At 41.7% G+C, this 25,354-nt stretch overlaps 1 protein-coding gene across 6 annotated transcripts in view; it reads left to right on the top strand.

Annotated features, from left to right (window-relative positions):
* Window positions 1–24,796, top strand: part of GEMIN8 (gem nuclear organelle associated protein 8) — a 38,895-nt gene extending 14,099 nt beyond the window's left edge. For all 6 annotated transcript variants that reach the window (XM_038387522.2, XM_038387524.2, XM_038387521.2 and 3 more), the window contains one exon: window positions 22,901–24,796. In XM_038387522.2, coding sequence (XP_038243450.1) covers window positions 22,901–23,157 — 257 coding nt within the window. In that variant the 3' untranslated portion in view covers window positions 23,158–24,796. The remainder of the gene's footprint in view (window positions 1–22,900) is intronic.
* The last annotated feature ends 558 nt before the right edge of the window (window positions 24,797–25,354 follow it).

The following is a 25,354-nucleotide window of genomic DNA, read 5'->3' as shown; positions in this document are numbered from 1 at the left end:
TTATTACATTTTCAAGCACTCAAAAGTTACTAAATACTTTACAACTGTAACTCCACACCCTTGTATGCATATGGTGGTCTTTATTCTGTGATCACATACTGTTTTTCCACAGGATCCTGCCTCATTCAGTGCAAAGGGTGGACTAAATTTAAACCCCTTTAATTTTAAAAGCATCCTCCTTTAATGGCAGACCATTACATTACTTCAGACCATTGAAGTTAACAGAAAGGTTCACAATGACTTCACTTGAGAGAATCTTGCAGACTGTAGTGTGTGAGAGGAGAAGAGTTGAGATATAGGCAAGGATGGAGATGTGCAATGCCTTGAAGGTGAAGACAGGGAGTTTGAACATTATATGAAAAGAGGGATAAAAATTCAGGGTGGAGAGAGATGAAATGTCAGAATGATGGGAGAGGATGATGACTGTAGGTGCAGTATTTTGGAAAGACAGGGAAAGTGAATAATAAGGAGGTGGGAGAAGAAAAAGCTGCAATTAAAGTAGGCAGGTTTTGTTTGGTCAACGAAGGCTCCTAAAGCTACGTGTATCCCAGTACACTCATATGTGTCAACACTAGTTTGCCACAATACTTTCCTTCATAGCCATATATCCATGAAAGTGAAAAAAAGAAAATAACAGAGCTTGTTTTTAAGATGTTAGGCTTTTTTTTTTCTCCTCCCAGGAACCACTACCGGCTTCAAGAACCTATAGGCTGCTAATGTCTTTTTGTGTTCTGGCAGCGTGCATTGCAGTGACTCTTTACTTTTATGCTAAAGCCTTTGAAACTGGCAAACTCTGAATCTCACTGCCTGATTGAACACTTCAGTAGGGACAGAGTTTTTTCTTTACAAAGGCTTCTCTTTTAAAACACCTCCTTTTCTTTCCTAGAGTTCTGCTCAAGTGCTTTCCAGCTCTTCATATTCTCTTTGTGATCACATAATCAATCAAGCTGAGGTGTATGTTCCTAAACTACCCCTAACTAATTCTGTGAGCAAAATTTAACTGACATAATCTCACAAATCAGTTACATTATCACAATAATCGCATACTGTAGTTATAGTATGAACACAGCTGTGCTGTTAACCTACTTCACACTGTCCTTCCCTACACCCATCACTTGCCCACTCATCTCTATCCAGCAATGAGTTATAAGAAAACTTCCTTTCATTACATTAAGAATTTTTGTAGTGATTTAATTATTATTCCCTTTTTTAATTATTATTATTATTTTATTATTTTATTTTATTGGGCTATGCTGGCTATTCTGTTTGGTTCCCTGCGGAACTGGTGATTCCATTAATCCAGTGGTCACCAACCAATGGAGTGTGATTTATGGTGGTGCAGTGTGGCTGTTGCTAAGGCAGGCTTCCTGCCTGCCCCAGCCCCACGCTGCTCCTTGAAGTGGCCAACGCGGTCCCAGGGGTGGAGGGAAAGGGGAGTCTCCCCTTGCTCTCTGCTTCTGCCTGCAAGCACCGCCTCCACAGCTCCCATGGGCTGGGAACGGAGAGCTGTGACAAATGGAAGCTGCAGAGGGCGGTGCTTGCAGAGAAGGGCAGCACATAGAGACACATCCTCCTCCCTTCTTCCCCCCCCACAAGGCCACAGGGGCATGCTGGCCCCTTCCGGGAGCAGCGTGGGGCCGGGGTAGGCAGGGAGCCTGCCTTAGCGGCAGCCACATTATGACAACAATTGGGAGCCGCCAGAGGTAAGCGGTGCCCGGCACTAGTCCGCACCTGAGCCCCTTCCCAGAGCCAGCATCTCATACCCCCCTCCTGCAAACCCCAGCCCTGACCTCCCTCCCAGAGCCAACAGCCTGTATCCCGTCCTGCATCCCAACATTCTGCCCCAGTCCTGACCCCCCACTTCCCAGAGCCAGCAGCCTGTACCCCCTCCCGCACTCCACCCCTGACCCCCCCTCCCCGAGCCAGCACCCTGTATTCCAACACTCTACCCCAGCCCGGAGCCCCCTCCTGCACCCAAACTCCCTCCCAGAGCTTACGCCCCTCGCCCCCTCCTGCACCCCAAACCCCTACCCCAGGCTCAGCCCAGAGCCCCCCCCCCACACTGCAAACCTCTCAGCCCCAGCCCAGAGACCACACCCCCTCCTGAACCCCTACCCCAGCCCGGTGAAAGTGAGTGAGGGTGGGGGAGAGCAAGCAACGGGGGGGGGGGATGGAGTGAGTGGGGCAAGGCTTTGGGAAAGGGGTGGGGCCTCAGGGAAGGAGCAGGGTAGATCCTGGGTTGCCCTTAAATTAAAAAAGTGATCTTGGGCGTAAAAAGGTTGGAGACCACTGCACTAATCTAACCTGCAGGTAACATTTTGTGGTTGCATGTCTTCCCTCAGGCTACTGAGAAGAAAAATATGAAGTCATTTTTCCGGGTTATTGCACGTGTTAGACATGTAGTGTACTCATCCCAAATTTTTCAGGAATGCTGGTTGTAAAGGACAAAATACATTACACGGGCTTTTTTAGGTTTGCAAAGAACATGTTTTAAGAATTAAAATAACATAAAATTAGAAAAGCAGTTTGTCAGAACTTGCAATTCAGCAAATTTTCTAGTTGCACGTATTTTCCATTTCACACTTTTTAACCTATTCTTTAAAACATTACTCACCTTTCGGATTTTTCTTACATACCATTTTTCTCTGGTTTTTTTTAATAAAAGGGAAAATGGTATAGTGCTATAATGCAAAGCTAATTATAGAATTAACAATGCACAGACTACTGTATCACAATAATAAAATGGCAATGGGGTAGTTTCCTGTATTTAAAAACAAAGAAAAGCTGGGGAAATTACAGTCATGCCAGTTAATTATTGAAGCATCGCAGTCTGTGCATTGTTAATGCTGTGCCTAACTTTTTGTGTTAGAGCCCCAGTTTTGAGTGGCTACAGATACACACCCTCCCTCCAATTTACCAAAACTAGTTCAAATAAAATGTTTCAGACATGGTTTCCAGCAAGAGGAAGCCTTTAAAGAAAAAGTTTTGGAGTGATCAAATTAGATGTTCGTTACATACGAGAGTTTGAAACTTCAGAGGTTTGCAAATTCACGCTCTCTTCCCCCTCCTTTGCATCTTGAAAAAATTCGTTTGTTTCTCTGATCTCAGTAAAGATTGCTGCCTTTGGCTATTTTGTAAAGATTGGTGGATCAAATTGGGAATTTTTCAATATGCTATTTTTAACCTATGGAAATATCACTAAGTTTTTTTTTTTTTTTTTTTTTTTAATTTAAACAGGTTAGTGTGTGTCCTTGGAGCCATATAATCTTCCAAATAGAATCGTAAGACTGGAAGGGACCTCGAGAGGTCTTCTAGTCCAGTCCCCTGCACTTATGGCAGGATTAAGTATCAAACAGAGCACTAAGATAGGTTTGCTTGCCACCATTATTTTTCCCCAAAGTACAGTAAATTTCCTTCCCATTCTTCAGCTGCACTCTTTCCCACCAGAGGTCCTAGCAGTTTCTTGCTTTTGGTTGCCAGTATCTTTTCCTCTTCTCTCCCACTGCCCCACACTGCCAAAACAGGGTGACTGATGGCAGAATCATTACCCATGTGCACTCCCTTCATCCATGTTCTCTTGACCTCAGTGGCTCTGCCAGCACTGCTGCCACTTAAAATCTGTCAGCATCCTGTTCCCAGTACTTGAATCACCGCAGAGTCTTCTGTTGGAGATAGCACCTCTGAGATCGGATCTCCTGAAGGCCAAGGAAGTGACTCTAGTATACACCCCCTTCATGAGCTGCATGGAGAGGTGGGGAAGCAGCTGTCCTTCACTGCTATATCCCAGGTCTTGAGGTACTACATTTCCCCGCGGCAGCCCTGTAGTAATGGAGCCTCTACTTAGGCTCTAGGAATTTGATTATGACGATATTTCCTGTAGCAGCAGATGGAATTCTTTGGTACAGCGTTCAGGACCCTGCGTGGGGGGGCAGACAACAGAATAATTCCCCTGCCAGTGCCGGGAGGCAGTGGCAGAATTTTCACCTCCACAATATGTACTTTTGTCTTAAAATATAGCTAAATTGTGGACTTCCAGAATCTAGACTTAGGTTCATTTGAGGGGTGGTAGAGGCAGATGGGTGGACATGTCCTCGTATTCTAATTTCACAAAGGACAGTTTGTCTTTAGTTCTAAGAGTATCTGTTTGGGAACACAGATGATTCTTGAAGACTAGACGGTAGATTTTTTTTTTTTTTTTTTTAAAAAGAGCATGCAATTATCCTTTGGAAAAGCCCTTCAGTCTTGTATTCTTCAGAGACAGGTTGAGCATATAAAAATATATTGCCATTGTACATGGGGTTGTGAATTTCATAATGATGCAACACAGCCTGCAAACCCTGAAGACTGCACTGTTTAGCTGTTGCTGCTATAAGAATAATAGCTAATTTAAAGGAGGCACTGGAAGGCTTATGATATTAATAATGGAACTGGGCTTTCATCCCTGGGTTTCAAATACAGCCTAAGCTTCACATCACTTGTTGGCTCTTCAGTGGCTAACATCTAGGAAGAATGGTTTGGTGATTAAAATGCAGAGTCAGGAGATGTGCTATCTCTATTTCTTTCTCTGCCTTATGGTTGCTGTGCAGCCTTGTCTGAGACACTTAATCTAATGCTGAGGTGCTGAGCACCTACAGTTCCCACTGAGGAAATTGAGGATGCTCAGCATATCTGAAAATCTGTCGATGCTTTACTATGGAGATAGGTGTCTAACTTTAGGAACCTGCCTTTGAAAATGTTGCCCTTAATCTTTCTGTGCCTCAGTTTTCCATCTACTGCTGATTGCCTCTTTCAGCTCACCGCCAGGGTCAGTCTCACTTCACTCTACAACCTAGTCCTGTCTCCCTGGCCTCCTCTCAGTTGTCGATGGATGCACAACCAGACTGCTATGAGAACTGTGCTACTCAGCTATCATTCCACTCTGGTGGGGGCATAGCCAGTTGCTCTAACATACAGACCCATTCTTACAATTTTGATGCATTAGCTACCGTGACTCCTTACTCTTCTTCTAATAGTTTGTTTTAATAATTCAGTTTTAGATAGAATTGTGTGCCGGCTCCTGCCTCTCCTTTCTTCCAGGAGTTAGGGGGTGAGGGCATTGCTCTGTATTTGGGTTCATCAAGCCAGTGCCAGAAAACTGAGGGATAGAGTCCCATGTCTAGAGACTGCCTATGGGGCGAGAAATCCCTCATAGTCTTGCCAACCCTCAAGGCCTGGTCTACACTACAGGGTTAGGTCGAATTTAGCCGCGTTAGGTCAATTTAAAAATAACTGCGTCCACACAACCAACCCCGTTCCATTGACCTAAAAGGCTCTTAAAATCGACTTCTGTACTCCTCCCTGACGAGGGGAGTAGCTCTAAAATCGACCTTGCTGGGTCGAATTTGGGGTAGTGCGGACACAAATCAACAGTATTGGCCTCCGGGAGCTATCTCAGAGTGCTCCATTGTGACTGCTGTGGACAGCACTTTGAACTCAGATGCACTAGCCAGGTACACAGGAATTTTTGAATTTCATTTCCTGTTTGGTCAGCGTGGCGAACTCAGCAGCACAGGTGACCATGCAGTCCCCCCAAAATTGGAGAGCGTAGAATGTTTCTGTGGTCCCCCTATCATCTTCGTCCCTGAGGTTATCGCAGATTAGAAGGCGAAAAGAACGCTCTCGCGCTGATATGGTTTCCGAGCTCATGCAGTCCTCTCGCACTGATAGGGCACAGCTTAATGCATGGAGGCATTCAGTGGCAGAGGACAAGAAAGAATTAAGTAAGCACGAAGAGCGGATGCAGGACACGATGCTGAGGCTAATGGGGGAGCAAATGGACATGATGAAGTGTCTGTTGGAGGAGCAAACAGACATGATGAAGCGTCTGTTGGAGCTTCAGGAAAGCCAACAAGCACAGATCCCCACTGCATCCACTGTATAACCGCCTACCCTTTTCCCCATGTTCCATAGCCTCCTCACCCAGATGCCCAAGAATGTGGCAGGGGAGGCTCTGGGCACCCAGCCACTGCACTCCAGAGGATGGCCCAAGCAACAGAAGGCTATCATTCAAACAGTTTGATTTTAAGTGTGGCTACAATAAGCAATGTGGCCTTGTCCTTCCCTCCTCTCCCAACCCACCCAGGCTACCTTGTCCGTTATCTCTTCTTCTTTTTTTTTTAATTAATAAAGAAAGAATGCATGGTTTCAAAACAATAGTTACTTTATTTCAAAGGGGGTGGGTGGTTGGCTTACAGGGAATTAAAATCAACAAAGGGGGTGGGTTTGCATCAAGGAGAAACATGCACAACTGTCACACCGTAGCCTGGCCAGTCATGAAACTGGTTTTCGATGTCTCTCTGATGCGCAGTGCGCCTTGCTGTGCTCTTCTAATCGCCCTGGTGTCTGGCTGCTCAAAATTGGACGCCAGGCGATGTGCCTCAACCTTCCACCCTGCCATAAACATCTCCCCCTTACTCTCACAGATATTGTGGAGCACACAGCAAGCAGCAATAACAATGGGAATGTTGGTTGCACTGAGGTCTGACCTAGTCAGCAAACAGTGCCAGCGAGCTTTTAAACATCCAAAGGAACATTCTACCACCATTCTGCACTTGCTCAGTCGATAGTTGAACTGCTCCTTACTACTGTCGAGGCTTCATGAGCCATGGGAGCAAGGGGTAGGCTGGGGTAGGTGCGACCGCAAGCTGCTGCCGGCTGGGAGAGCAACCTGAGGCAGAAGCCTCCAACTCACATGATATTCCAGGCAGGACTGAATCTCCATGAGATGAAATTTAAAGAAGAGAATAACCTGGAGTCTCTGGATCCCATTTGGTGCTCTAAGAGGAGAACGGCCATGTCTGTCCAGGCATCCCTGATCGACCTCACCGAGGTCTGCCAGGAGCACCCAGGACACACATGATGGCTATCAGTCCTACTGCACCATCTACCACAAAGGCAAGGAGCTACTGCTGTGTAGCAATGCAGTACCACGTCTGCCAGCGGCACCCAGGAGACGTATGGTGATGGTGAGCTGAGCGGGCTCCATGCTTGCCGTGGTATGGCATTTGCATGGATAACCCAGGAAAAAAGGCATAAAATGATTGTCTGCTGTTGCTTTCATGAAGGGAGGAAGGGGGGGCCTGACGATGTACCCAAAACCACCTGCGACAATGTTTTTGCCCCATCAGGCATTGGGAGCCTAACCCAGAATTCCAATGGGCAGCAGAGACTGCGGGAACTGTGGGATAGCTACCCACAGTGCACTACTCTCTAAGTCGATGCTTGCTACAGTAGTGAGGACGCACCCCATCGACTTAATGCGCTTAGTGTGGACACACTCAATCGACTGTGTAAAATCGGTTTCTAAAAATCCACTTCTATAAAATCGACCTAATTTCGTAGTGTAGACCAGGCTCAAGAGCCTGTGGATGTCAAAGACACTTCCCAGGAATGGGGAGAGTGACAAACTGTGGGTACTTTCAGCTGGAGGAGGGAGGGATTGACTGTGGGGTACTAGGGGATTGTATCTGAATAGCCCAGTGGGGAGCCTAGGATTCTGTTTTCCTCTAGAGCCAGTCCTGGCACTGGACTCTGCTACACTAGCAATTTTCTGAAGTTAGTCCTGCTTATTTGCTTATTCTGCTGGCATCTGCAGCTGCTCTTACTTGTTCCCATGCTCTCCTTTACATTCTTTTCCCCTCCAGGGGAGCCTGGGAGAGCAGCTGCTGGGGAAAGAACTGGTGAGACCCTGCTGACAAGAGCAGCTCTAGAGGAAAGCCGTGTCTCCTGCTCCTCTGATGGCTCTTCAGAAGTAGTCACCTCATTGCCTTGAATACTTATTCAGCTCTCTGTGTGCTCCTCTCCCCAGACTGTGTTTGCTGCCTGCCCGTAACCTGCTGTGGTTGGATACCCTTACTAGGCTCCCTTTGCAGGAAAAATGTCTGGTACTTCTGGTTTCCAAAATCAGTGCACCTCAGCTGGGTAAGCCCACTGGCAGGCCAGGTCAGTTTGTTTACCTTCCGTATCCGCAGGTTCAGCCAATCGCAGCTTCCACTGGCCATGGTTCACCATCCCAGGCCAATGGGGCCTGCGGGAAGCGGCGCGGGCCAAAGGATGTACTGGCCGTCACTTCCCACAGCCCCCGTTGGCCTGGAGCAGTGAACCGCGGCCAGTGGGAGCCGCGATCGGCTGAACCTGCAGATGCGTCAGGTAAACAAAGCGGCCCAGCCCGCCAGGGGGCTTACCCTGGCGGGCCGTAGGCCAAAGGTTGCCAATCCCTGCCTTCTGGTTGCAAAGAAAACCTTCCAAATGCCTAGGTCTGAGAGGTGTCAACTGCTCCCATTCACTTTAATGGGTGTTAATGTCCAAACTTAGTAATGGCCATTTAAATGTCAGAATCTTTCACTATTTCCCTGAACATGTTAGCAAGCATCCCAATCCGGATAACAACGCTCTATGCATTGTTGTTAGAGGCAATCAGGGGAAATGGAGCTGAGAGGTCAAGGGCTACTGCCCCCATTCCCTTCCAAAATTGTCACCTACTAATCTGTTCAAAAGAGAGAGTGAAAGAGAAGGGCAGAGAGTAAGGATGGTTAGGATGCTGCTCGCCTCAGCCTTGAAAGACTGGGTTCAATTCTGTGCTCTGCTGTGCACATCCAGGGTGACTTTGGGAAAGTCACTTAGGCTATGGCTACACCACGGCCATCTCCCTGAGTGGCATAACTTATGCCAACTTAAGCGCCGGTGTGGACAGTGCTCTCCCACCGACCTAGGGAGAAGCTCTCCCGCCAACATAGCTACCGCCGCTCACAGGGGCTGGAGTAAGTAAACTGCCAGGGGAGCTCTCTCCTGTTGGCTTAGAGCAGCTACACTAGAGAGCTTACGGTGGCGTGTCTGCATCAGTGCAGCTGCGAAGCTGCAAGCTCTCTCATGTAGCCATAGCCTTAGTCTTGCTGTGCCTGCAAAATGGAGATAATAGCACTCCCCTATTTCATAGGGTTGTTCTGAAGATATGTACGTTAGTGATTGTGAGGTATTCAAATACTGCAGAGATGGGGGCTATATAAAGTACTGAAAATAGATTGGAGCATACCCTCCCCAGTTCCACAATTCTCATTTGCCACCTGAGTGCCAAAAATCCCTTGTGCTGCTGCCAGAGTCTCCCCTGATTTTTGAAAGTGTTGTCAATATAAAATTCTGCAACATGTTGAAAATATGGCAGAAGTGTAAAATGAAAAATAAATTTTGAACTGAGATTTGTATTGAAATTAATATTAGACTAAATAACCCAGGGCGCACTCTACTGATTCTGTGATTGCTCATATTTAATTCAGTAAAAACCTCCTTGTTTTGATTTCACTTGGAGCTACTGCAGAAATGTCACAGCACCAGAAAATTCAGCACTACTTTGCCACTGAAATCAACTACGGAGTTTAGGTCCTCAAAGTGTGTTTGGGGCCCTGATTTTAACACTGTTGTCCCCAAGTATCAGTGCACCAACCTTCTGATATTCTCTCCCATTGCATAGTCCTTGCAGATTGCCTTCCTTTTCAGCAGCTGGAGACACAGCTGTGGAGGAGACTAGAGCACCAGTGGTAGTAGATTATTTGCTCAAAGCCTCATCAGTTGTGATTGTTTTCACATTACTATGCCAGAGTTGTGGTGCAGTATAGCTAAGTAATCATTTTCTTCTCTTATCACACCATTGGTGAAGTCTACACCTGTGGAACTGTTCAGTGGGGGTTTTCATTGTAAAGGACTTTTTTTAACTGCAAAGAAGGAAAATTCATAGTAATCGGAGCAAGCTGTCTAGACACTGTCAGGACAGTTGGTGTTAAATGCCTTCTCATTCTTTGTGGACTTTCTTGCAAGATGGATTTTTAAGAGAGCCGAGTCTGCCCACTTCTTAAGGGATGGACTGTTGCGTTTCTTGGTTGGTAAAAGCTCCAATTCACCAAGGCTCTTCAAAACATGCCTAAATGTGGTCGTGTGAGTAGCCCCATTGAAATCAGTTTTTCAGGTGACCTACACACAGATTGAGTGAGCAAATAATTTTCCTTTCAGTGTAGAATTACAAGGGAGGGAAGTGGCCTTTTTTCAATAGACATTGTAAATCTTAGTTTAATTTACTAAGATGCCCTGGTAGATGAAAGACAGTATCAAGACTAAGAGACCATGTTTTAGTTTATACTCTGGTCTGGACATTTGCTTCCTGGCATGCAGGAGGTTTCTCCTTGTTTGAGTTCATTTTTATAGCAGCTTGGAGTGCCAAACTTGTTGACCAATAACCAGTGAAGTTGCTGGGTGGTCAGTTATCATAATATAATAGCAGAGGAAAATATGAAGAACATACAGAAGAAAGTCTGAGGAAAAATCCAAAATCCCTTTCTACCAAAGTTCTGATCAACTGAGCCACTCTGGAAAGTGTGATGACCCCTCTCTCAAGAGACCCCTTATGAAATGATGGACAAGCCAGGTTAGGCAGCTTGCCTTGGTTGCCTAGAGGCATGGAGTTTTGGGGGTTTTTTGTTTTTGTTTTTTTTTAACTTGCTGAGACCAGCTTAATCCTGATCAGTGTAATTTATTTTATTCTGTGTGTCTGCAGTAACAGTTGCTTGGATCACTGCTAGTTAACTAAAAGGTCAGTGCATAGTTCCTGTATGTTTCTTTAAAAAAAAAAAAAAAAGGGGGGGGGGGGGGGTTAACATGACAGCTACAAAATGTTACCCAAAAACACTTGAAGAGAGTTTTTGCTGAAGCAAAGAGTAACCATTTCCCCATTGTTTATTATTTTATTTGCATTCATATAACATACAGTAAAACTAGCTTCACTTCAGGGTCCCTGTCTGTAACTGGAGTTGGGAAATATAGCTCAACAATTTAATATGCTATTGTGAGAATTAAATTTTTAGAAATTAATGCAGGAAAAATACTGTTTGGGATTAGATTCACAATTCACCTTTCAGTACTATTCAGTTGTCTGTGGTGTTCTGTGCAGGTATGAAACATTTATTTCATAGCACATGTACTTAATCTTTGTTCACAACTCTACTCAGAACATAGATGGTAATCTTTGACAATCGCAAAACAGATTTAAAAATAAAACACCTTTGGATTTGGGCATTCTGAATTTCTTTGAGGCCGGATACAAGTTGTTTTTGTAATGGAGCATATAATAAAGTACATTCACACTCCCGTGGTTTAAATAATCTCTCTGTTTACTTTAGCACTGGTGTCTTTGTCTGTTATCAGCATTGTTGCCATCAGGGACAGATTGGAATTGTTTTAGGGGGAGGGGAAGGAGTGCACAATCAGCTGGTCTGAATCTAATCTTATTGCTGTAGACTTGATCCTTACTAAAAGCAGCTGCCAGAGCCTGATCCTGTGCTAATTTCAAAGTAATGGCAGTAGCCCATTGACGTTGTAATTCTGTCACGTGACTTAAGTGTACAGACTCTGGATATCCTTTCCAATAGTGTGTGTGTCTTACTGGGTGAATAGTACAGCATAATATGACCTGGTTCTGATCACTTTAACATAGTAAAACGATGCTATGCCTCAGTGACTCTGGATGCTTTAGTCCATTATGTATGCAGTGTGAATTGGTCCATGTGTAGCAGAGAGATATACTCATGGATTCTGTTAGAGCTGTCTTTAATTTCTAGAACAGACTTTCACTCAAAGTACTTATTGCCAACCAAGCTGGTTTCTATATGTAGTAATGCTTGTTTGAGTTCATGTTATAGTTGGTTTCAGAGGGTAGCAGCCGTGTTAGTCTGTATTCGCAAAAAGAAAAGGAGTACTTGTGGCACCTTAGGGACTAACAAATTTATTTGAGCATAAGCTTTCATGAGCTACAGGTCACTTCATCGGATGCATTCATTGGAAAATACAGTGGGGAGATTTATATACACAGAGAACGTGAAACAATGGGTGTTACCATACATGCTGTAAGGAGAGTGATCACTTAAGATGAGCTATTACCAGCAGGGGGAGGGGGGGTCAATAGACTGAGGCATAGAGAGGATAAGTAACTTGCCAACATTATAAGTACTGTAAAGCAAATGTGGAAATGGAATCCAAGAGTTCTGACTTCAGTTCCTTGTTTTTAACTATTATATATTTAAATTTTTAAATTTACATTCACTCAATGTCTTGGTAGCGATTTCATCTTATTTCTACAGTTGTCAGTTTCCTTCTCCTAAAGCTCTAGAAAAACTAAGAAAGTGTTATAACAAAAGGAAATAAGCTGAATTGAATACATTTGATTTGGGAAATCTGTTTTGTGTCTGCTGTAACAGATTGCCTATTACAACCACATCCGTTCTGAGGAGTGTACTCTTTGGACTCTTTCCTACTTTTTTCCCCAGTGAGATTTCAGACTACAGCAAGACTGACAATGAAACACGTCTGCTCCTATTCCTTATGTTGAAATCCACAGTGAAACTGTTTTTTCTTAAGAGTTGTGGTGTTCATAGATTTAACCCAAGCTCATGGTAAAATGTTTGATATTTATTCCAGTTATTAGTAGGAATGGAGATGAGTTAGAACTATTCTGCATGAAGATACCTGGATTTATAATCCTTTGGACCCTTTTTGTTAGTTCCATTTTGTGGTTGGCTGCTGCGGCAGTGACTAAGCGCTTGTCTACATGGGGAATTATTCCAGAAAAAAGTTACTTTTATTCCAGAATGGCGTCCACACCTGGGACTTATACCAGCAGATCTGTAGCAGAATGCATCCGATGAAGTGAGCTGTAGCTCACGAAAGCTTATGCTCTAATAAATTTGTTAGTCTCTAAGGTGCCACAAGTACTCCTTTTCTTGTAGCAGAATAGTTACTCTGCTATAGCTATGCCAGTCAATTTCCCTGTGTAGACAAGTCCTAATCCTCTCCTTTGAGCATGTTTCAGTGGGAGGGAAGGGGTTTCATTACATTTTCAGTTGTACTACTAATATTGTCATTCTGCAAGCAGAAGCCCGTTTGAATTTAATGACAATTTTAAGCATGGATGCAGCCTACCTAAGGTAATTCACAGCTGGAACTGGCTTGCTCACGCAGCATCATATTTTCTCATTTAATACGTATGTGCAGGACTTCTCGTTGTTTAGTGCTCACCTGTGTCAAAGAAACCATATCATAAATAAAACTATGTTTTTGTATAATCCCAATTTGTTTGAATTTGGGTTTACCCAAAAATTGGTTGCATCTCCCAGGTTTCCACTGACTGATGTGCCATTCTGCAAAGCTCTGCATTGCTGCAGGAGCAGAGCTTGAGGCTTCAGCCTTGTGTGGAACTCCTAAGCTCTTTGGGATTTCTAAAGAGCTAAACCTAAATACCAATTACAGAACCCTCAGTTTTTAAAGTTTGTTTTGTTTTTATACAAAGGTATTTATTAATTGTACCTAAAGATTTAGCTGGTGTTAGTGATTGATATTCTCTATGATAAAATAACCTGTTTCTGCTAGCTCAGAAAAGATCACATGGAAGTTTGCTGTAGTTTTACGGCTCCCTAGCAAAACCTGTGGAAGAATCAGCCTCTCAAACTGAGGAGCAGCATATGGATAGAAGATTAGCACACCAGAGGACTGCTTCTCTCATGGTCTTCAGAGACAGAACTAGGAACTAAAAACCTCAGTGGAAAAGGGGAATGCCTAAGTTCTTCAGATAGATTTGTGACATGCTGCTCATGTCCAGGTTATATTTAGGAGTGGATCGGGAAGCTCAGAAATCAGACTATTATTTATCTTTGTAATAAACAGACACATACACTGAACAGGAATACTCCTCAGACATCACAAAAGAAAAACACCAAGGAAAGTGAAATGTTTTTGTAAAGAATAATCTATCTATAATGGAAACTGGAAGACAGTCAAGAGCCATTTGCCACTTCTTCTGAAAAGCAGGGCTGTGGTCTGTTGCCAGAATATCATTTGAATGGGCCATAACCCAGAAACATGGCAGAGTACAAAATGTTTCCACCCAAAGAGTTATGAAGAAGTCTTTATGAGAATAGTTGTCATTTTGCATAGGCTCAGTAGATGCAAGTCTCTCCATACAGATCTTTCTCCAAAGAAAAATATATAAATCAGGGGATTTGGCGCTCCGCTCTAATTCCACTCCACGCGCTGACTCAAATTAATTTTTAATTAAATAAAAAAGTGCATACTATAATTTTGAAAAAACTTTATATTTATTCAGACTTTTAAAACAATTTAAATGTCATCAGCAATGTTACAAACTAGAATCATTCATAATTCATTTTGTAAAAAATTATTGCAGCAATCAAGTCGTCTTTCATAGCCTGCCGCAAATCATTTAAAATTAACTTTAAAGCCAAAAACAGTTGCTCTACACTAGCTTGAGTTGTTGGCATGCTCGAAGCAATTCTACAGGCAGCCTGAATGCATTGTGGGTAGCTGTGAATGGCCTCAAAAACAGACTTAACTTTTAGCCTACCAATAGACTCCATCGCCTCACAATCTTCCCAAAAGTTTCTCTCGAATAATGCTTCATTACAATTATGAATCGCAGAAACTCGCCGGCATCTTTCTTGTTTATTCAGTTCCTTTTCGAAGGCATCATCTTCTGAAGAATTGGTGCTTGAATTATCTCCATTTGCTTGTGGTGGTTGAAGACGTCTCAGGGATGGATGCTCGAACAAGCTCAGAGTGGAGACAAGTTTGAGAACAGCCTGCTATTTCTGAAGGATGTAATTTTCCGAACCCTCAAATTCAATTGTTGATGACTCCTTTTGTTGTGTTTCATTTTCTTCAACCTCTTTTGCCGAGTTCAAATGTAGCAATAGATTTTGTTTTTCGAGTCATCAAGCAATATCAAGGAGTCCTTCCTTTGCCTTTGGTATTTCCCTTGAGGTAAGAAGAATCTGATACCGTGGGTCAACATAAACTCCAGCAAGGAAATTAATATTGTCAAAAAGCTTCTCTTCGCGTTTCTGCATGGAGGATAGAATTCCTTCTGCAATTTGTCCACCGTTTTTTTGCAAGAATTTTGACAGTTTTCGCCATTCCTTCATTAAAACTTCAGAGGCTACATCGACAGCTTGAAGACTCACAGTTGTTTGGTTTGGCTTTGCCAAGAGGTCTCACAGGTTCTTCACTTCATCCCATTCAGCTTTTGTTAACTTGAGTTCTCTTGTTTCTGCAGCAGCCACTTGTTCACAGTAAGATTGATGAATGATCAGCTTCTTGTTTTTCACAAATGTTGAACCCCAGCGAGTCACAGTATCCAATGATTGAGTTACCCCATGTAGATCAAGCAGAACACTTTGAATACTTGGGGTTCGTAGTTTGACAACGACTTGTCAAATTTTTGCCAGAAATTTCTTTGCATGTTCTTTGTTCAGTCCATCCCAGATTGCCAACTGAAGAGTGTGAATACCACACCTCATCAGTTGGACTTTTGAGTCGACTTCATGAAGCCATGTTGGAAGTATGAGGCTAGGATCATTAATCCATTGTGCAGCAGCATCCATGTAGAGTTTGATTTCATCCATTCCTTCAGTTCTTTCCACATCCCTGGTCTCAGAGGTAGAAATGGTTTCATTGTCCTCGCTAAAATTTTTGACTGCACACATCATGTCTGCTGCATTGTCAACGCAGATGTTCAGCACTTGCATTTCACTGATCCCAAATTTTTGTAAAATAGCTTTTACTTGACTTTTCACATAAGAATTGTGACACCCTTCAGTGTCGATTATGTCCAAGGTTTTTACCACAACTTTATCTTTTCCTTCTTCATAGTACTGAGAATTGATTGCAAGGAAATTTCAGTTTCCATGGGTTGCCGCATCCATTTTCAGGTAGCACAATTTTTGCTCCAAAGATTTCTTGAGCTCTTCGCGACCAGATTCAACTGTGCTGACAACTAAATGACGAACCACATCGTGCCCCGTTGAAACACCAAGCTGCCAACACATTTCATCTGCAATTTTTTTGAATCCTTTGTTCTTTAGCCTGAAGGTAGTGAGCAGTGTTGAACTCAAGCAAACCATTTCCATCAGGCCTTCACAGAAAGTACTGGCATCCATGGTGACTGTAACCTTTGAGGACTTCAAATATGAGTCAAGTTTTGTTTGCTCAATTTTGGGTTTCTTTTCAGATGAAGCCCCGCAAAAAAATCTTTTCTCCAAGAGTTTTCGAAGAGCCAGATGAACGTCGTTTAGCCGTGTCAGCTTTCTGTTTTGCCTCATCTTTCTGGTCCTATTTTGTAACCAGAGCTACACAGTTTTCAGGATGATTACATTTTACATGCCGCCAAAGGTTGAAATTTTTCACAGCGTTTGCTTCACTTGTCTTGAAGCTACATAGTTTGAGCTCGCCATTCACTTCCTTTTCCACCTTGCACGTTGCCGATTTCTTCTTTGCTTTTCCCAAAAGCCCAAATTTGGGCTTTTCAAAAGAGATCCTTTTCCGTAAATCGGCTATTAATTATGGGGGGGCAGATTTGATTTTTTTTTGTTGAAGCCATGGCCAAATCTTCTTGTGCTGCTACCCATCCGAATGTGTCTTGTTATGATCTTCAAAAAGCAATGAACAAAAGCATTACATTTTTTATAATGTACCTGCTTATGATATCTTAACCACTTAAGATACTTCAAATTTATTTTGGATTTTCTGGAGAAAAATGATCATATTTTCTTTTTATGCAAAATTATTATTAAAGTATATTTTAATATTTTAACATGTTTCTTGCAGTTTTAATGAAGTAAGAAGTATTTTTAATATCCATAATATAAATTTTTATTGCAATTTAGTTTTTCTTATGAAATTTTGCGGTAAAAATATTTGAAATATTTTCCGAGTTTTTAATTAATATCTCAAAAACGCTTTAATGTAGATATATCAATGAAATTTGGTATGTGCCATAGCGTTAGTACGTGCTATCGCTGTTCTACAACATTAATTGTTGGGAAGTAACGAGGCTACACGTTACAAGGTTGAAAATAAACTTTAATGGGAAAGCGGATTCAAATTGCAGGCTCTTTAAGTAAAGAGCAAATTTTTGGAAATATGTTTTTCCTTCATCAGGCTGGAAACATTATACAAGATAGAGAAAACAACAGGTTCTATCTTGTATAATGTTTCCAGCCTGATGAAGGAAAAACATATTTCCAAAAATTTGCTCTCTTTACGAAAAGGTTTGTGCTTGCAATTTGAATCCATTTTCCCGTTAAAGTTTATTTCCAGCATTCTATCATACAACATCATTCAAATACAATTATTTAAACTACAGGCATCATGAACTGCGGGGTTTTGGGCCAATTTTATTTAATATTTTTTAAATCTTCAACTATTTAACAGATCCAACCCTGGAATATGATTTAATGCTAAAACATGCATTAAAATGGTACTCTTAATTTATTTTGTATAATTAACTGTTTCTGAGAAAAACTGTTTAAAATTTTAATATGCTTAGATTCTTAGAATAATAATTTTTACTTATTTTTCAACTTTGGAAGCATAAATTTTAAACAATAATAAATAATAACCAAAAGTTATTAACTTATTATGGAACATAATATTACCGCTCGTAGCCAGGGGCAGTCGAAGACAAGCTTTCTTGAAATATGAAATAAAAACCACCAACCGCCAGTTCGGGACGCCTATGGTTTAAATAATTTTGGATAATGTATTGCACTAAGATAGACATAATTTCATTACTTTATATTAAAGCGTTTTTGAGATATTGATCAGAAATTAACTTTTCATCACTTCCTTGAAGGAACTGTAGCTCCCTTAGGAAGATTTTTAGGACACATGTTCACAGAAACGTTTTTTCTTAAAATGACCTAAGAGTCATCCCCAAAGTTGTGTTGGACATTTTCCAATCACTCTGGATATATCACATAAATCACTCCTAATTTATGCAAAAATGTTTACTGTTTAATGTTTATATGCCTGCTGCATGTGACTTTTTCCATAAATTTAAAATTACAAACAAAGCTACCAAAAGACGGTTGGACAGATGACATATAAAATAAATCCACCAGAGTGATACGGGAGCATGTACAATGAACAAATGTACCAGTAACAGGAGCGCGTGTGAGAAATAAGCTTAAGTGGTTAATATCTCTTGCGATATCTTAATATATCAATAAAAAAAATTATTTTTGCAATATACCTGTTTGTGAGATCTTAAATGTTGCGTCTTGCATCACACTTTTCCGTAATCGCAGCACTCAGCGCATCTCATTGATCAACCCTTACAAAAGAAGTATCAACACATACTAATCTAACTATCTAACTAATCTACGCGAGTACGTACTCGCCTTACCATGACACAAGGGTGGAAGCAGTCTGCAGTGTTGCTGGATGTCTGATAATTATCTGATTCTTTAATAAAACATATCTCCAAAAAACTTTATAATTTTGTATCTGTACATTAAATCTTGATTTTGGCCGAAGTGAGAATAACTGTGACATATTACGTAAAGTGGTAAAGTAGATGTTAATATCAATTGTTATACAATCTGAAACTTTTTGGCACCTTTAGGACTTTCTTCCTAAAAATCATTCATTTTGGATTGAAAATGGAAAAAAAAAAAAAAAAAAAAAAAACTGGAGCAGTGGAGCAGTCAAGATTTTCTGTGCTCCGGCTCCGCTCCAGCTCCGGCAAATACCTGCAGCTCCACTGCTCTGCACTCCAGCTCCAGGTTCCGCTCCAAAGCCCTGATTAAATAAATAAAATATAAATTAAAAGTGTAAACTTCTGTGGTTACTCTTTAAGCTTCTTAGAAGATATTAGAAATAATGAAGGGCAAAATGGATCAAAATTACAGAAGTAGATCCTCTTTTAAAATGAGGATAAATAGAGTCCTCTGGGCTACTAAGAGCCTTTGGGAAAAATTTCTTAAGTCTTGAGGAGGACTTAGGCCCCCCCATCCTTCAAATGCCAGCACATGGAGGGTTGTTGGTCCACATGGAGCCCCAGTTGCAGGCCTGGCGAGGGGCAGGGGGGCTGGGAGAGGGCTTAATCCTTATTGAACTAACAGCAGCTTATTCTGATCCTGCCAGTGACGGTCAGTAGAATTGCAGTTATCTTTATTTGTGCAGATTTTGTCTCATCTAATACATTACCAAATTAAAGATGATTATTTATAGCAGGCAGTGTAGGCAAAAAGAGATTGCTTTGGCGCCTGATTACCAGGGTGACTTATCATTATAGGAGTTTTTTATTATTATTTTTGCACTCTGTGCTCCTAATCAAAATCAAGCTTTAGTGGGACATTAATGAAGGCTTGAAAACCTTGGTAGTGTCCCAGTACACATGAAAGTTAGTTAAATAAGTGTATTTGGGACCCTGGAAGTTGGAAAGGAATCTCCTCTTTACTGTATCTGAAAAATGGTCTGACAGGTTTTTGTTTTTTGTTTTTTTTTCCAAATGGGGATCATCTCACATCAGGAATGTATTCAGTAGTGATATATTGAGTCTAGAAATGGGCTTTAAGACAAAAGTAACTTTAGGGGTGGGGGAGGGAGAATTCCAGGAAACTGCAATTATAAAAATGTCAGCCGTGTTTATTCTTCGTAGCAAAACCATATGACACCACAGGTGGTTTCCTGGTTTATAACATTTGCAAAATATTGTTCCACAATTGTAATAGAAAGTAAAATCTTGCCAGTAATTGAATGCTTTAAAGGGAAGCTTTGATATATTTATTTTAGTCTATGGGGAGTGGAAAGAGGGTCCACTCAGAATTGTGTAAATTGTTTTTTCAAAGGTATTACTTGCTCCAGTTCCTTTGGCCATTAGGCTCTGATTTGAGAGTGCGAGAGGATTATAGTACTCTCGGTTGAGGATAACTTTCCTAGTGAGCCCTGCTAGCTTATGTATAGATTAACTTTGGTGTTTGCTTCAGAGGAGTGTTGGATTCTTTGCTTTGACCTATATACATTATAACAGTATGCAGTTTATAACATTTTCTTAAATTCAGTACATTGCTAGTTATTTATTTTCAAATCTTTTGATCCAAGGATAATTGTACATTTCTTGCAGGTTCTTTTTATTTTTGTGCCTGTGAAAAGAGCCAGATTGAGACCAAAATCTGCCATTTTTCCACAGAGCAAGTGCAGTATGAGCAATGCAGTCAAACTTCCCCACTGTGCTGGAGAGACTACTGCTATAGATGCTTCAATTTATATATCCATTCCTTCCTTGGCCCTTTTCCCAAGATTTCCAACAACTGTAGTAATTAGTGCCCATTATGATGGTAGCTTTTGTGACCACAAATAACTGGTTTCAGACCGCAAACATACTTCACATAGGCCCCAAAACACCTCTGCTAGTAATGCCTTTTAGCACTAGTGTCTTGGGCTGAAGTTGAACAAGTGTCGTAGAAGTGAAAAGCTGTGTGTCCCTTTGCATGTCCTCCGAGTCCGACCTCTTTCTGCAGAGTATTAAACAGGATTGGCTCTGGGCTTTAAATATCTGAGACTATATGATGTAGTGATTTGAGGAATCTCTTCACCAGAGCTATGGGATAATAAATGGGTTGGTAAACCTGGATTCAAAAATCAAGGGATATACATTTATAAATAAAACATGTACTGTAGCAGTGCATTGATTTATTTGGGGATTAGGATCAAAGGATATTCCTTATAGCAGGGGTCGGCAATCTTTGGCACACGGCCCATCAGGGTAATCTGCTGGCGGGCTGCAAGGCATTTTGTTTATGTTGACCATCCACGGGCACGGCCCCCCGGAGCTCCCAGTGACCGTGGTTCGCCGTTCCCGGCCAATGGGAGCTGTGGGAAGCGGCGTGGGCTGCAGGGACGTGCTGTCTGCTGCTTTCCGCAGTTCCCATTGGCCGGGAGCAGCAAACCACTGCCACTGGGAGCTGTGGGAGCCATGCCTATGGACGGTCAACATGAACAAATTGTCTTGTGACGTGCCAGTAGATTACCCTGATGGGCCGCGTGCCAAAGGTTGCTGACCCCTGTCTTATAGGTTTCTAACTGTATATGGACCCTCATCTATGTGTTTCCTCAGGAGTATTGGCAGAAGAATGTTCTTCCCTTTGGAGACATGCCTTTCAAAAACAAAATAATAGTAAGGGGAGCGTCTAGATAGAACGGGTGTGCTCATAGTCCCCCAAACTCTCCTTCTACTTCTGCCACAGAAATATGGACAAATACAGTAACCTTTAAAATGGCAAGACAAAGCTTTCTGTCTCTCCAGCAAAGAAGCAGACGCAGAGTTGAAGTTTCATATTATACTGTTTAAAATACCTATTTTCTGTGAACGAGGTCTGAGGAACAATTTGTTTAGTGAGGCTGACAGACTGTCAGTTGGCTGCTCTACACACTACTTTCCAGCATAAAAATAAACTGCAGATGTTCCAAGACTGATATATCAAGATACTTAACTTTGGGTTTGGGTTTCCAGGTGTTCTGTGTTTCACTAGGGATTAATCTCAGTGTTAGTGCTGAAAAAAAAATGCGTTTTGCATAACTCCACAGACTGAGTCTTGTGTGTGTTTAATACATTTTGACCTGTAACAACATTTTATTGTTTTAAATACCAAAACAAAAACACATTGCTTTTCTTTTCTTCCCATAATAAGTAAACCAAAATAAGTTATTAACTAGGTCCCCTGTTGTGGAAGATGTTGCGTACTCTTCTCTCATCATAGGTGTTGGAACTAGTGGTGCTGGGGGTGCTGCCACACCCCCTGGCTTGAAGCGGTTTCCATCAGATATAGGGTTTCCAGTTTGGTTCAATGGCTCTTAGCACCCCCACTATAAAAATTGTTCCAGCACCCCGTCTCTTGTTGTTTGCAATGGTTGTTGGAAATATTCAGCACCTAGCAGAGTGTATCTTCTAGAAGTTGTCCCACAATGTTGGACCTGTTGTTTTAACAACATAATTGATCTTCTTGCTGGAGTGATGGCTTTTCAATTAGCTTATAGTTGACCGCATGGAGCTGAGCTGGGGATGAGGAATCATCCAGATATTACTTCCAGATGAATTTTAATTTATTTCCAAGGACAAATAGAACTGTTTTACCTGTCTGAATTACTGTAACTTCAATTTAATAAAAAGAAAAGGAGTACTTGTGGCACCTTAGAGACTAACAAATTTATTTGAGCATAAGCTTTCTTGTGCTATAGCTCACTTCATCACGAAAGCTTATGCTCAAATAAATTTGTTAGTCTCTAAGGTGCCACAAGTACTCCTTTTCTTTTTGCAAATACAGACTAACATGGCTGCTACTCTGAAACCTGTTCAGTTTAATAGTTTGATATGCTGCTGGGTTTTTAAAACAGAAAATAATGAGAATATTGTCTGTGTGTGCTTTGTAAAACTCAAGTAAGGGATGAACTTGGTGAAAGAGTGTAAACATGGCACTGACAACTGTATTTCCCGCAATACGCTTGATGGCTGGCTTGCATGACATATTGGTTTGTTCCTTCTTTTTGTGTAGAATATGTAACTGGATACAATTGGCTATGGTTCAACTAAAGTTACGCTATTTTGTGTATCATCTCATCACAGCTGCAAAGTAATTACTTCCAGCATTGGGTCTTCCACCTTGACAGGATGCTAAATGTGTATGGGAGAGATGAGGCAAAGCTGATTCAATTTTGGTTTTTATAAATGCAAGATTCTCAACAACTTCAAAATTCAAGTCAGACTACTTTCTTCTCTTTAATTTTTAGTTATGTGATTCGGTGATGTTCTTACATCATGCAGCATATGTAATGTGAAATTTGCTTTGTGACTGTAACAATAAGCCACACTTCGAGTGACTGTGTGCTTCAGGTCTAACCGTGGGCCCAGCATGCATTTGAATCTATATTCGCTTACAAAATAACAAACTGGTGAGATTTCAGCAGAGCTAAAGCATGACTGGGTGGTATCCTAATAAAATACTAAGTCTTCTGAGGTTTTTTTCCCTAGGAAAGCAGCAGGAGCTTGAAGCCGAGCACCAGGACATGTATGTCGAAGCTGATCATGACCTGCACCTAACAACACGACGTTCGGTACAACCCCCTGCAGAAAGACCCGGGGAGAGACGTATGGCTGAAATGAAGAAACTCTATGGTGTGGGTGCTGCCAAAATCCAAGCCATGGAGACTGCCATGCAACTTGCCTTTGATAGGAACTGTGATAAAAAGCAGCCCAAGTACTGGCCTGTTATCCCTCTGAAACTGTGAGCTGTATCATCTTCTGTACTAGCAGTCCTGCGCTGCAGCTGTGGATGCTCAGTCGGGCTACACAGCTCAATGAATGAATCTGGGCTCATCACTTGTTCTCCTTCCCACCCTGCCAAGCACACTCCCCCTCTTCTTTCTAATCTGTCTACCAGAGTTTTCAGAACCTATAGCATCTCCACAGAGAAGTGCTAAATTTTTGATTTGTAGTGTAGGGGTAGTGAAATTTTACTTCTTTTTAAAATATTTATTTTCACTAATTTATGTTGATCTGCCTTGACCGTGCTTGCAGGAAATGAAATAGCGCTTGTTTGCACTTAGTGAGCTGGGAAGACTGTTCAGCAACACTGAAATCTCTACAAATGGTCCCCTTGTTTATTATTTTTAATGTTGTAGCCTTGAGATCAACTTTAACACAGTACAGCTTGAAGTGTTGTGAACTCTGAACTCTCATCCTTGATTTGGGGATCCTGCAGTCAATTGGCCAAGGTTCAAAATACTAAATTACTGTAGCACAGCCATTTGAATGATTTTTGAAAGCTTTATAATAAGGCAGGAATTTTTTTATTCCAGTCTCAAATTTCGCAGGCAGAATTTCAACCTAGAAGCAAACTTATATGAAAACATTAAAAAAGAAATGTTGGCCATTTTTATTATACAACTGTTTGGTTTAATTTTTCTTTTCTTTATGTATCAAATCAATTAGACATTTTTGCTACCATGCCCGTGGAGAGGCTTAGGTTCCCGTTCTGTCACCCTTCATTCACATTGGGTAGCGCCTTCCTCAACTAATAATTCCACTGATTTGTGAACTTACTTAAGACTAAAGGAGGCAGAATTGAGCCCTTAATGTTGAAAAGTGAGTACTCTGGATATGTAATAGTGAAAATCCTTCTGAAAAGCAGCTGTGTCACAATTGTATACTTAATTTGCACCAAAATAAGTCTGCACCCAGTCAAAGTAATATGGACTTCAAACATTTTTCTGTAGAAAGAGTTGTATAAAGAATATGATGATTAAATGGCCTCTCTGTGTAATATGCAATATGTTCATGCTACATTGTAAGTGGTTGCAAAGAAACATATTAGTGTCTTAACTGTCATAAGCGTGGGTGACCCATATTTGGGTCAGAGAAGGCTGAGGCTGAAGTTCCAACAGTTTAATTTGCTTTAGCTATGTCCCGTACTTGCCTATATGGTCTAGCTGTTGTGGTGTGTGTGGCATATAATAGACCACATTAATCTCTCTGCCCTTTCCTATATCCAGGTACACTAAAACAAATTTCAGATTTAACTTTGAATGTCCTTGTTCTTATCACTTGGTGTTACAGCTTCAAAAGTACTTTTTTTTTTTTTTTTCATTCTAACAGAACCCACTTCATTTTAGCATAACGTGAAGCAGTAAGATTGAACTCCTTGCAATTAAAAGCTTCCAGACTCCCAAGACTCATTACTGATGTAATTGAACTAACAAGCTCATACACAGGGGAAAAAAATAAGTCGGGGTTGTGAGATGTAATCCTGCATTCGGTGTTCTGAAATTTTGTTATGGCATGTTAGCGATCAACTATGAAATGTCAGGAATTAGTGTTTTTGTTAGGATTGCTCTTGGTTGACAGAATAAACTCATCTTCTCATAAAAACTCTGTGATAAAAATTATTTGTTTTTACATCCTGCCCCAGCTGTATAACACTTTATTCAGTGCTCAAGTATGGTAAACCTTCTCTTGCTCTCTCTGTTTGCCAGGTGCAGCTTTAACTTAGTTAAGTTGTGAAAAGCACATATGGTGCAGATGAGGGCTTCACAGGAACCCTTGGCCCGCTCACTGCCTGTCTGGTAAGGTGCAAAGTGGGTGAGGAGGGCTTTTTGAGGGAAGGACACCTTCCCTTCCAGATCCATGTACAGATCTCTCTCTGCCCATGTGAATGGGGGACTCAGCTAGCTGCCCCTGCAACATCAGCGGCTATTTTGCTAGCTCAGGGATCCAAATGGGGTTGGGGTGAACCCCCCCTCACACTTCTCTGCTCCTGAAGAGCTTGCCAGGGAATACACTCTTGGGATATATGTTTTTGTGGAGCCCCCTCTATGAAGGGGATCTTCTGGAAAGGAAGAGTAGGCCCAGCTGAAATAGATCTGAAGTGCCTGGGAGTGAGAGGGCAGGCTGCCAGGGGACAGTTAAAATGGAGTTACAGTGGATCTG

Source organism: Dermochelys coriacea, chromosome 1 (genome assembly GCF_009764565.3).
Source record: "Dermochelys coriacea isolate rDerCor1 chromosome 1, rDerCor1.pri.v4, whole genome shotgun sequence".
In the NCBI taxonomy this organism is placed as follows: domain Eukaryota; kingdom Metazoa; phylum Chordata; order Testudines; family Dermochelyidae; genus Dermochelys; species Dermochelys coriacea.
The sequence above is the reverse complement of the archived record's forward strand: the minus strand, read 5'-3'. Positions and strand labels throughout refer to the sequence as shown.